This window comes from Danio rerio, chromosome 9 (assembly GCF_049306965.1).
Source record: "Danio rerio strain Tuebingen ecotype United States chromosome 9, GRCz12tu, whole genome shotgun sequence".
Classification (NCBI taxonomy): Eukaryota; Metazoa; Chordata; class Actinopteri; order Cypriniformes; family Danionidae; genus Danio; species Danio rerio.
The window spans coordinates 4,167,842-4,181,745 of NC_133184.1; the positions used below are offsets into that span (position 1 = coordinate 4,167,842).

The 13,904-nt window shown below is 35.2% G+C and overlaps 2 protein-coding genes across 10 annotated transcripts in view; one reads left to right on the forward strand and one right to left on the reverse strand.

The window, feature by feature from the left end:
- The window catches only part of mylka (myosin, light chain kinase a), a 166,585-nt gene that overhangs the window by 134,739 nt on the left and 17,942 nt on the right, over nucleotides 1-13,904 (reverse strand). The gene's annotated exons all lie outside the window — the stretch shown is intronic.
- Nucleotides 2,872-13,904, forward strand: part of kalrna (kalirin RhoGEF kinase a) — a 273,633-nt gene continuing 262,600 nt past the window's right edge. For all 8 annotated transcript variants that reach the window (XR_012385103.1, XR_012385104.1, XR_012385105.1 and 5 more), the window contains exon 1: nucleotides 2,872-3,089. Coding sequence is in view for 4 of the 8 variants with exons in the window: in XM_017357741.4 (XP_017213230.2) it covers nucleotides 3,023-3,089 (67 nt within the window). In the remaining 4 variants the exon portion in view is untranslated. The remainder of the gene's footprint in view (nucleotides 3,090-13,904) is intronic.

Here is a 13,904-nt window from a genome sequence, read left to right on the forward strand (position 1 = left end):
CCTCAGTTTACTGTTCTTATTATGTGTGTTTGTTTGCTTGATTAATGGTAGAATTAAAGGAACATTTCAATCTTTAAATTATTAATTTATTTATTTGAAACATTTTCATGTTACACCTCCCCCCTAGAGTTGAGGTTTACCCTTTGTGAATCTATTCAGCCAATTTCTGGGTCTGCACTATTTGCTTAGCTTAAGAATCGCATTAGCCCATTAGCATCTCACTCTCACTAAATCTTTTGCATAACTTCTATTTCACCAAAATTTCTTGGACTCTCATTTTTATTACTATTATTTTTGTTATTATTAAAATTTGAATTGAAGTTTCATTGTGTTTCGAGGAAGCGGCACAGTGGCTCAGTGGTTAGTACTGTCTCCTCACAACAAGAAGGTTGCTGGTTTGAGTCCAGGCCAGGCCAGTTTGCAATTCTGTGTGGAGTTTACAAGTTCTCCCCATGTTGCTGTGGGTTTCCTGTGAATGCTCAAGTTTGTTCCAGTCCAAAAGCATGCAGTATAAGTGAATTGGATTGTATTTTCCAGTGTATAAGTGTGTGAATGAGTGTGTATGGAACCTTTCCACTCCACAAAATGTTCAATTCAATTTAAAAAAAGGTAATTTTCAGATTCTATTTAAGATTTCTATGCCATTGCTGGAAAAAAAAACAGTGCTTTAAGTGTGTAGTCCTCCAAGTATGACCTGGTTGTGTAATTCTTGTGTAAAAAAGCTTAACCATCTGCTGAGTGTTTGTTGCAGAGGCCTGTAGGGTGGCTGGAGGAAGCTGGTATTGTGCCCACTAGGAGTCAGCTAACTACAGACCTCATGGCACAAGCACACACACACATACACACAGAGCGAGGGGGAGAGATGGAGAGAAAGAATGATTTACACGCTCACACACACACATGCACTATAAAGGATACACTGCCAAAAGTGTCCATGATAACAGGAAGAACTGGAAGCGGAGTGATTTGCTGAGTAATCACACTGGGTTGTTATTTCGGTCTTGATCAGATACAGGATACACTGATGTACATGCACGCCATTATTGTAAAACCTCTTTTATATATATGGATGAAATTTGGCTGAAAGTATATTGAATGGATGATTTGATCTGTTTAGTTCCACTTGGCCTTGTCATGACTGTATTGCAGATCGTTAATATTATAATAAATGAAAATGATATGCTATAATAAATGCTTTATTGCAGTTGCTGTAATTAGAAAGTAGTTTTATGTGTCTTTACAAAGAGAGCTAAAACTAAATCTGTCTTTCAGAAGTCCAGCAAAGTGAGCCTGGATTTATGTCAACTGTAATATTAACTTGCTTTCACCAGGGGGCGGTACATCCTAGTTATTCAGTTAAATTTTTTGGTTTAATTTTCACGTAGAGCATCACTCTGTTGATTTATAAGTATATTAATTTATTAGTAAATATTATATTAGTAATAATAATAATCCAATATAAATAATATAACAGTTATATAGGCATACACTTGTATACTTTATGTATATATATATATATATATATATATATATATATATATATATATATATATATATATATATATATATATATATATATAAAATTATAAGATTATTTCAACACATTTGTAAACATAAAAGTTTTAATAACTCATTTCCAATAACTGGTTTATTTTATTTTTGCCATGATGACAGTAAATAATACTTTACTAGATGATAGTTCTATACAGTTTAAAGTTACATTTAAAGGCTCAACTGGGTTAATTAGGTTAACTAGGCAGGATAATTGGGCAAGTTATTGTATAATGACGGTTTGTTCTGTAGACTATCGAAAAAATTGCTTAATTTTGATCTTAAAATGGTGTTTAAAAATTAAAAACTGCTTTTATTCTAGCCAAAATGAAGCAAATAAGACTTAAAATATTATCAGACATACTGTTAAAATGTCCTTCCTCTGTTAAACATAATTTGGGAAATATTTAAAAAAGAAAAACAAAATCAAAAGGGGGCTAATAATTCTGACTATATATATATACACACACACACTTTGTGTTAATTAAAATTATTTACAGATTAAAAATTATTTCTTTTAATTATATTATTATAATACTAAAAATTTGTAAAATATATTATCATTATTATCTACATAATTATTTTCTACATTATTATTTCTAAAGATTTCGTTTTATTTTAAATGTTTATTTATTCAACCTATTTTAGTTTAATTTGTATTCATCTTGAATTTGTGGATATTGTTGCACACGTGCTTTCTATTTATTATGCTAATTTATGTCAAAGGGTTTTCCAACAGCCCAAGACTAGAAGGGGGCGTGATATCACAGTGGGAGGGCCCACACCCACTCACACTCACACGCGCGCGCGTTTCCCTTCTGCTCTATTGTTAAGGGAAAACACACTCCACAACCATAAACACAATCTCTGCTCTTCAGGACGCCATTACAATAAGTATGTAAACTAAGTATTTCTCATTGAAAATATAAATACGCGAGGAAAGTGACCAAAAAGCCTACTGACATCATGCAGGATCAATGACATCAGCTTTCACTGACACTTCTTCACCTCATCTACACACACGGGCTGCGCGCCGCTTTGTTTAAACTGGAGCGAGTGGTTTTCAAGAATCGGTTCCTTCGAACGGTTCATTTCAATGAGGCGGTCTCAAAATTAATCAACGTTTTCACGTCACACGGTCAGGCGTCAACATCCACACGCCAGACTAGTCTACTTTCGATTAAATAATTCTAAATTACAGCTTTGAGGATCATGTTGAACAGACCGAACAACACAAGACGGATCTAAGAATCGATAAGCGAGTCTGTTCAAAAGAATCGACTCACAAGAAGTGAAAGGAGCGATCTGAGGAGGAGAGGCGCATCTGGAGACAATAGAAGGCAATGCAGAGCTGTGCTTTGTCGCGCTGACTGAGGGCTGTGCCGTCAAAAAACAGACACACTGAGATGATGGAGCGCTGAATTTGGATATATTTCTTGTTATTTTGAGCTGTGAGATACAAGAGGAAAACATGAATTCTGCTGAAGCGCCGGAGGACGGACCCAATGATTCGGACACGGATGCATTCTTCAAAACAGGTACGATGCGAGGAGAGATGGAGAGACAGGGATTTCTACAAACCCAGAGTCACATTTATGATTATTGGAGCACTTTCTTTTATATTTCACACTGTCTTTATGATGTTTACATGTTGCTATAGTTAATTATTCTTTTCATAAATTCCAAATTGCGGAATTTATTCAATTTATTTACAATACTGCTTAATTGAAATCGGCATTTGATTCATTGCGTTAAACATTATTTAGTGTAACTAGTATTTCCCTTCGTTCTTAACATTAAAATCATGTGTCATTGATTTAGTCATGGTTTGGTTTATGAAGTGTGTTATTTATACTAAACAAAAAAAAAAGAAAGAATAAGCACACTATACTGAAGATAAATTGATAGTAATCGGACAAATCAGACATGATGTAGATGAAGGATGTAGTTTGTGTAGGTTTACAGGTAGCTTGTGTGAGATGGGGATGCTGAGCTTTACCGTTATCCTGCTGTGATTGACAGCTAGACCAGCCCAGCCTATAATATACTGTTCCTGAACTGCTCGACGACTTCTCCTGCATGTTTTGGGTTATTTATTCTCACGCTGGGGTGCACAAAATGGCTGGTTTGTTGTAGGCTAATAAGTTTGACTGAAGTGTGAAAGCACATTCATTAAAGTAGGCTACATGCTAGGCTAATTGGAAAGTGACTGGGAGGATGGTATTTACAAACACTCCTCTGGTAATTTGTGTAAATAAAACTTTTTTTTTTTTGGAGCGTTGGAGGTGCCAAGAAGGTATTTAGTGGTATATGCTTATCCTCGCATTGAGGAGGTGCTTTTTATTGCTAAATGGTTAAGATTGACTTCTTCTATATATAAATTTTCAGGATGGTACAGTATTGTGTTGCACTGAACGACATGCTTTTAAAGTATGTATGATGTTTTCCTCATTGTAATGTTGACATCAATATTAATGGTAAATGTTAACTTGAGTATATTTGTCATACAGTATGAAGAGATGTGACAATAATGGCTATCTTTAAAACTGGGCATCGGATCAGTGTTGCGATAAAATACTGGGTCGTGTGCAGCTTTCGGAATTTTGTAGAAAGCTGTAAGGCTGTAATGTGAATGTACTGACATATTAGTCCTGCAGTTTATGTAGTGGGCTAGTCATTATGCTAATACACTCACTCTCTCATATGAACAAACACACATCAAACACAGTTCGAGTGAGGTTCAAGGTGAAGACTGTGTGTGTTGTGTGGAAAAGCTGAGACTTCACAGTCAAGGACAGGCTGATAAATAGCAACATGTTCAAACAACTGCAAGAAAAATCATTGGTATTTAAGGGAGTGATAGAAAATATTTTCTTGCAGGCTTATTTAGGAATTACTGCTATGATTGAGTACTGATCATGACAGAATCTGCGGACATATTTTGCTGTTTCTGTGGAGAATTTTGTAAAAAAAAAAATCTGTCAAGTATCATAACAAAATTTTGGGAGAATTTAGTTTATTTTTTTTAATTTACAAAATTTGGAAGAATTTTGTAAAAAGAAATCTGGGAGTATCATAAACAAAATTTTGGGAGAATTTTGTAAAGAAATGTACAAAATTTGGGAGAATTTTGTAAAAAAATATGGTAATATCATAAACAAAATTTTGGGAGAATTTTGTAAAAAAATTTACTAAATTTGGGAGAATTTTGTAAAAAAAATCTGGAGTTATCATAACAAAATTTTAGGAGAATTTTGTAAAAAAATTGTAAAAAATTTACAAAATTTGGGAGAATTTTGTAAAAAAAAGTCTAGGAGTATTATAACAAAATTTTGGGAGAATTTTGTAAAAATTGTAAAAACTGTACAAAATTTGGGAGAATTTTGTAAAAAAAATCTAGGAGTATCTTAAACAAAATTTTGGGAGTATCATAACAAAAAACTTACTATTTTACTAAATTACTAAATTAAAAATAATATATTTTTAACTTTTATTTACTGTTTACCATGCAAATCCAATTAGATCCACTTTTTAGGTAAACAAAGCAAGTTTCTCATATAATAGATCTACTAAAAAACTGAAAATATTACTTTACAAACTTTATTGTTATTAAATCATATGAACAGTTTCATATTAGTCAATAATATTACAGAAATTAATTTCAAAACAACTGAATAAATATAAATTTACACACATTTACACAAGTAAATAAATAGACTCAATGGTCGGCTAAAAATCTGCGGAAATCTGCGGATTTCTGCGCGCGCTGATTCTATGTGGGCCTTCTGATTAGCCACACAGAAGTGACTTTCCCAAGTTTCGCATAGAAGACTATTATTTAATAAGCTTGGTGGAAAAAAGCATGAAGGCCCTGATATTTCTGTTGTACACAAATCGTCATTCACTTGAGTAGTGTTGCAAAGATATTGAAATGTCTTTGATACGATACCTTAAAAAATATTGATATTCGATACCATTTTCGATACTGTGGGGAACAAATTCCGCAACATTATAAGTATGCAAATGAAGTAAAAAGGGATAGAATGCTTATTTCAAGTATGTCAGCAGTCCTTAATTAAAAAAAAGAACAAATTAGTACAATCTCATCTTATTTTCTGATTAAAACAAAACTGTTAAAATCTTAATATTGCTATTAATTATTCATCTGCCTTCTGTTGAGTGTAAAGTCAGCATTGATACTAACCAAAAGCAAGATTGTATCATTTTAAATATTTCAGTACTGATATTTATCGATATATAATTACACTGGGGTATTATAAAGTGTTTTATTTGTCTTGTAAAGGCCCCAATATTCTCAGGTAAGCTTTTATTCATTCGTGATTTAGGACAAAAGACAAATAGGCAGAGGAGTGGAATCATGTTAGTGAACATCCTGACACCACCCACTCAGCTGCTGGGAGATGTTAGATGAATATGTAAATATGTGGCACCCTTTTCTCTTAATAACAAAAGTAAACACTCATAAAACAACAGCGGTAAGAGAACTTGAAACTCGATTGCAGTGGATGCCCTTGTTTTCCATATTTATTGAAATATATGTAAATGGCACATATAGAGCCTGTGTTTCCTTTACAAATATTATTGAGAATATTACATATTCTATTCTAAAACATAAAATCCCTTACAAAAGCTAACACGTATTCTAATCTCATATATAAATCATATAAATAAATAAATAATGAGGCGATTTATTATAAAAGGAAATGTAATATTTATTATTTATATGAAAAAAATACTTTAATAATAATAATAATATTAATAATGATGATGATGATGAGTGTTATTATTATTATTATTTAATTATTATTATTATCATTATTATTATTTAATTATTATTATTAAGTAGGATATTGTTTATTTATTTTTTATTTTTTTAAAAGTCTACTTTTACAATTTGACACGTGCACATGTTTTCACAAGCTTTGGAGATGTAACAAAAATTCAGCTTTTAATAATAGTTCACCTATAGCTTTCGTCATGAGGCTGTGTTCAAAATGACATCAATGTTTTAAAAGTGCACTGCAAAGGGGCACACTTGTAAACATGAAGATCACTAAAACTGAACTGTAAAAATACTTTGAAAGCAAATTACACCTAAGAGTGATGACTTTAATGCTTTTTATTTAAATGTTAGAATGTTCTGTATGAATAGTGCATAGGGGGGATAACTGGCAATAGAACACAGCCAGGAACTATGTTTCTAACTGCTCTAGAGGTGTAGTTGCAAGTGCGCAAGTTTGCAATGCAGTTTTGCGAATATTCGTTGGAATGATGGATTTGGGAAATGACAAATCAACGAACTATGTTTGTAATGACGGTACTTGTGACCTTAGTTGGCTATCGATGGTTTTGGGAAACGCACCCCAGAGCATGAGTGTGACATAGTAAAGTGATGTAGCAAGAAAGCAACTCAAGCCCAGAAGGAACAAAAAAAAAAAAAAACAGCTGTAATTTCTCAAATATTTGCAAACAACATGGATTATTAGATTATCAGACATATTTGCATGAGCGAATGCCACTGTGTTAAGTGCCAATTAATTTGATTTAGTGGTACTAAATGCTGTTTTGTTACACCTTGGCTGCGTCCAAAACAGCATACTTCCATACTATATAGTACGCTAAAATCAGTATGCGAGTCGAGTAGTATGTCCAAATTCATAGAATTCGAAAAACAGCATGCGAGAAGTACCCGGATGACTTACTACTTCCGGCGAGATTCTAGAGTGCGTTTAAATTTAAATGCAGTAGCTACTGAGTAGTAGGCGGTTTCGGACGCAGCCCTTGTCTTTGTTTATGCTGGGCTGAACAAGAAAACAGATTGCTGCCCCCAGTGGTGCAGAAAGACACATTCTGTTGGGCAGGTGGAGAACGTGGTTCTTGTTTCAGCCAATTTCTATCATTTGGTGTGTTCATGAGCAGCTTTTTGGTCTAGACAGGACCAGATGTGAGCCAATGCGAGGCAACGACACAGTTGGGTTTTGTTGGTGCTAGTTGTTTGTCATCGATCTTAAAATCTTCTGACTCTGCCAGAACTTTATAGGGGGAAAATTTGATCATGACAGCCATTTAATCAGCTGTTGGGGAATGTCAAACCAATGCTTAAAGGGTCACGAAACACCAAAACACATTTTTTGAGCTGTTGACAGTCGTATATGTGTCCCACACTGCTAAAAACACTATTAGGACACCTATATTTCACTAAAAAGTGTAAATTGGTTGTTTTTGCGTTATTTCAAGCAAATTCGTACTTCTGGTTTGAAACGAATTTTTGAAGCTGCGTCACGGCCATGAGACCATAGCGTGTATTCCAGCGTGCAGACTGGACGTCTGTGCCAGAGTGTGTCTTATTACGTCTTACAGCCTGCTGCATTAATGCATGAGTAAGGCTTGGTTCAAACCAATCAGCGCGCTCTATTGTGCAACTTCATTAATATTCATTACTGTCATAGTGTTCAGACGGCAGAGACGCCACGTTGTGTTGGCAAAACAAGCGTGAAGTGTTGCTTTTATAGTTTGCTGCCGTTAAGTTTTGTTTTCATTTTCTCTCTGTGAGAGTGCAGCTGGAGTCACGTGTGGATTAACAGTGTACGCGACGCTCGACAACAATAACTTACGTGTCTAAGGAGGAACATTGTTTACCTGAGAGCTGTTCTCATCTGCAAACTCTGAGATCCAGATTCGCTTGTAGTCTTCTCTTAATAAAGACGCGGCTCTAGTTGCTGGTGATTGTCCTGTCTCTACAGATTTGGTAAGTGAGCGACCAGTGCTCTTTGTTTATTCAGTTTGTTCGTATCCAACAAACTATTGCACCGAGTGTAAACATGTTAGCACCACAACCAAACTTTAACCTCGTGTAGGATTTTCACCGCATTTTGTGACCAGAATAACACACGTGGCTTTCTGACACTACCTGCCATGTGTATCTAAGTTTCCGGGAAATGCGGAGGGTTTTTTTTTCTCTCATTCGCCGTGTGGTATCAAACATTACATGAAAAATACACGCTTAGAGCAGTTCCTCGAATCAAATATCACGTTTGTGGCGAGGGACATGAATGAATTCCCTGAATGAAAGAGCCAAACTGCAGTTATAGTCCACCATTTAATAATTTGGCAAATAATTCGACTACAGATGTCCATGTAAACACAGTCATTTTCTCCCCTGTGTGTGTGTGTTTTGACTCTGAAACTCAGCGTGCCCAAATAGACACTCCCACACTATTCCTCTTTTCTTCCTCCGACACTCCCCCTAAACAGAGATGGACACGCCCACTTTTCTGACTTTTTCCAAAGTAGAGGTGTGAAAACACCCTGCTGAAACGAGGGGGTTTCATAGCCCTGTAAATACCACAGATTTTAGCCTAGGATTACAGAAAATTTCTAGGATTTCCAAAATGTGTCTCAGGCAACCAAACTGTGGCTGAAATCATCCAGTGTAAGCGGAGCTTAAGTCCAATCATAAAGTAAAAGCAAACCTCCTCAACAAGCTGTGCAGTTTAGATATTTTTTCACAACCGGTGCAGAATTAGATCCACACCAAGCAATCCTGAGGCTTTGATTTTTTTCTCCTAGAATATCAGAGCCTCCATATAACCAATACTGAGGCCTTTTTCTCACCTAGAACTTCAGAGCAAATCGAGAACAAAGTGGGCTATTTTTAGCCAGGATCATAAAGACATTGTTGAGTTGTGCGGAGTATTGGTTTTGAGATCTCCAGTGTCAATGATTTGCAGATGTTCGGAGGTCTGGGTGAGGTATCAAAGAGCCGTTTTTTTTACTGTGGTTTTACCCAGTAGAATGGAGGACATCTGCCTGCAAAACAGCCATCGGGCCGTCATCAGTAGATATACAGATACATCCTGGCGGCCCATGCCCCTGGGGCCAACAAAAAAGGCAGGAGGATATAATGGAGGAAGAGAGGAACAGAGTGAATGGGACTATAAATCCTCTTTTTTCTCTGCCACATCCAGTTGTAGTGGGTGTTTGCCCTCCTAGAGAAAAGGCGTTACGTGGCTGAGCGAACAGTAATCCATTCACAAGCACCGCTCTCAGCCATCTGAAGAGCTTTTATATACCTTTGACCACATGGCTCACTTGCTGCTTGTGTATTCAGTATTTAGGGTTGGATTAACCTCTATGCTAACACGGCGCTACGGCTAGAGTACCCATATGAATAGATGTTCATTTTAGCATGCAAGTGTATTTATTATGGGAATAGGAGCCTTGATATTAATTGGTTTAATAGTTCGAAAAGGACTTGCATTTGCATCTTTAAAAATATAATTAAAGTTTTTTGAATTACGCTTAAAGTCTACTGCTGAGGTTAAGATTAAGTCATTTGAAACTTGTATATTTAAATATGTTATAACTACACATTTTAGTAATTTGGTTTGAAGCAAATTCTGGGGTGCGTTTCCGAAAAACCATTGTTAGCCAACTAAGGTTGCAAGTTGTGTCGTTACAAACATAGTTTGTTGAGTTGGTGTTTCCCAAATCCGTTGTTCCAACGAACACTCGCAAACTGCGTCGCAAACTTCTATGCCTGCAACTACACCTCTGGAACTGTAGTTCCTGGCTGTGTTCTATTCCTTGTTATCCCCTTATGCCCTATTCATTTAGAACATTCTAGCATTTAAACTTGGAATGATTAAAAAAAAAGCATTAAAGTCATCTCTCTTAGGTGTCATTTGCTTTCAAAGTATTTTGACAGTTCAGATTTAGCGATCTTCATGTTTACAATTGCGCTACCTTCGCAGTCCTACTTAACAATAATAATAATAATAATAATAATAATAATAATAATAATCGTCATCATCATTAATATTATTGATATTATTATTAAAGTAGGATTTTTTTCATTTCCTTATAAATTTTAAATATTAAATTAAATTTCTTAATAAATATCCTCATTATTTATTTATTTATAAGATTTATATAAGATATTAAGATACGTGTTCGCTTTTGTAAGTGATTTTATGTTTTAGAATAGAATATGTAATTTTTCACAATAATTTTTGTAAAGGAAACATTGGGCCTGTATGAGCTGTTTACATATATTTCAATAAATATGGAAAGCGAGTGCATGTTTTTACCAAAACTAATAATGAATTTTTTTAATGCGTGTGCGTGTAAAACAATATAATTTGCTCAAAGAAATTATGGGGTTTTTCTCTAAAGAAGTAGTTACTTCCACTTTACTCCACGTTACTACTGCAACAGAGAAACTACGGGTTTTGGGAAACACTCGTCACTACATCGTCTTTTTCAAAACGATGCATGATACTATATTAGTTCAGCCGCGAGTTACATCGTTGTTTGGGAAACTTACCCCAGATCAGGACAGAGAAGGCTGCTTTAGTTTGCATGTGCTTTTTTTACACATTAGATGTTATCAAAACATACTTGAACGTAAATGTTTTCTTTCAAACTTTATTGCAAAGTACACTTTGTTTAAATTTTGTAAAAATGTATTGTGCTTTTAAATCTGTTTATGATTATAAAGTCAATTCAATGCAGTAAATAGATTGTTTTATAATAGTGGCACTTGATTTCATTAGAAAACCACAATCTCACAGAATTCGGATGATCTCATTCGTACAAATTAGTACTATTTGCTTATTCCCCAATGACGGTTGGATTTAGGAGGTGGGTTTGGTGTCACGACTCCTTTTTTTAAATTGTACATTTTCATACGACTGAACTCGTACAAATTTTTACGAATTAGCCACTAAACTGACAAAATAGTTACGTTTCCTCTTGACATCAGGCTGTAGAAAACTCTTTCTCTGGTTCTAAATTTTCTCAGTGATGTTAAATTTGAGTTATTGCACTACAGAGTACATTGGTTTGGATGCAGTTTTTGGGATAGAGAGGATAGCTGTTGGGAACAAAGAGAATGACCTCTTCTCTTTTCATTATAATTGTGCTGATGATCTTCTTTGTTATCCTCCCTGGTGTAATCTGTGAATTCCTACTGAGGTCATTTTAACACGTCTTCTGGAACAGCAAATTTGCTGTTATGACTTTATGTAAAGTTATGACTCTGTAAAACGGGCTCACACTGGGTGAGATGAAACTGCTTTTTTATGGATTGCCGAAATGCATCTTTTGAGTTTTTTATTTGTGAAAATCTGGGAATTATTGTCCCCTCTTAGGTAGTTATGATCTTAAGAACGTAATGTTTTTGTTCTATGCTAAAAATCATTAGAACATAAGGTAAAGATTTCATGAAGACATTTTTCTATTGTAAATATATCAACCCAGCAGACACACATCTCATAAAACTTTAATATTAGGTTAGATTTAGGTCACCAGCATCAAAGGACAATGTTTTTTGACGTCCAATAATGATGTGAAATGATGTTGATATTTGGTTGATCTTAGGTTGTGTTGACTAAAATCCAACATCTTTAACCAACGTTATATTGACGTCAAATAATGACAATTATTCATCAGGTATGGCTACCAAAATCCAACATCTGATAGACGTGATATTGGTAACATCCACGTCAAGCTGTAACATCTTTAGACGTTGATAGTTTGTTGTTTTCAAGCTGCGTTGATAAGTAACCAAAATGCATGTCTGTCCAATGTTGGACATTGATGTCGGCCTGACGTTGGATTCTGACCTATTTTCAGTTCCAAACAAAATGCAACGTTCTGTTGACGTCCTGTGCCTGCTGGGGAAACTTGATTAGTGATGCGCATTGCTAAGCCTTTTAAAACTTTTAAATTCATTTTTTTAGTATTTAGATTTTTCTGAAACAATCAGATTCCAGATTTTCAAATACTCTCAGCCAATCTTGACCAATTTTTTATCCTACAAAAAATTATCGGAAATTATCGTGCAAAAAACAAAATATTAGTACAAATTTTCGGAAAGTTTATCTATGCAGCTTTTAGTGATGTATAAATCCCAATGTCCAATTATTGACACATGTCTTTATTATGATTATCTGATCAATACATCAGCTAGGGGAAGGCTAGGTACATTTTAGGCACACAAGGAAGACTATTTGCGAATCCAGTCTGGAAGTTGGTTCCAACATTGGTTTTGCGAGCAATTATTTAAGTCTACGTTCCATAGGCAGTAAAATAGTAGATTTCTTCTGCATATTTACAGTATGGGAATTCTGTTTAGTTTGTTGTCTAAACCGATACTATACAAATATGCAACAGCCTATGTGAGAATATATGTGTCAGTCTGTTGTGGGAAGTTGGTTGATAGTGCTGCCCTGAGGAAAGATTTCCTCTGTGAGTGACACTGCTGGACACACTTCACCGCTTTCTGTCTCTCAGACCCAAACAATGTAGTTTCTTCAGTTTAACACCAATTTTCATGTTCTTTACTGACACAATGTGTGATATAAACATATGTTGCTCATATGAGCGGCAGTATTTTTTTTGGAGTGTGTCCTTTTATCCACAACACTAACCACCATACACAGTTAATGAAAAGCAGAGCTGGAATCTCCTGAGCAACTGATATTAAAGTCGGAATGAAAACACAAGTCGAAACTTTTCATAGTCGGAACTCCTCTCATTTCTATATGTGCATATTAGTGCTTGTTCTAAACCAGGGGTGTCCAAACTTGGTCCTGGAGGGCCGGTGTTCTGCAGATTTTAGCTCCAACTTGCCTCAACACACCTGCAAGGATGTTTCTAGAAAGCTTAGTAAGAGCTTGATTAGCTAGACCAGGTGTGTCTGATTGGGGTTGGAACTAAACTTTGCAGGACACCGGCCCTCCAGGACCGAGTTTGGATATGTTATCAAATACCATAACCTTCATTTCTCTCTCTATACAACGTTTCTTCACTGGAATGTCATTAGGATGGGGCTATTAGGGCATGTCTCATTTCTGCCCTGCTTTCGTCCATTCGTCATTCTTTCTTTCTTTTTTTTAGCAACACCATCTTTTTCCAATGCTAACAATCATCTTCCAATGATCCAATCAGGTCCCAAAGCACGAAATCATACACTCCCTACATTTTTTTTTTTTTGATTTCAGAATGGTTGCAATTGGATGTATGTCACAATTCAATTCAATTCAAGTGTGTTTGTATAGCATTACAGTAATCCATCCTAGAAGTCATAAAAGCATGAACTAGCTTTTCTGTATCTGAAATGGATAGCATGCTTCGTAATGAGAAAAAAGGACAATCTTAACTTCTCTTTCATAGCGAGTAACATTTAAATGTGTATTTGAAGTCTCCTAATTTGCTCCTAAAGCATTCATGACTCAGTCGCTACCCTTCAAACGTGATGCTGTACTGATGGCCTGTTTTGGTTTTGGCAGACCTGCATCTGTTTCCACTCAGCGTAGTCAGAAGAGAGA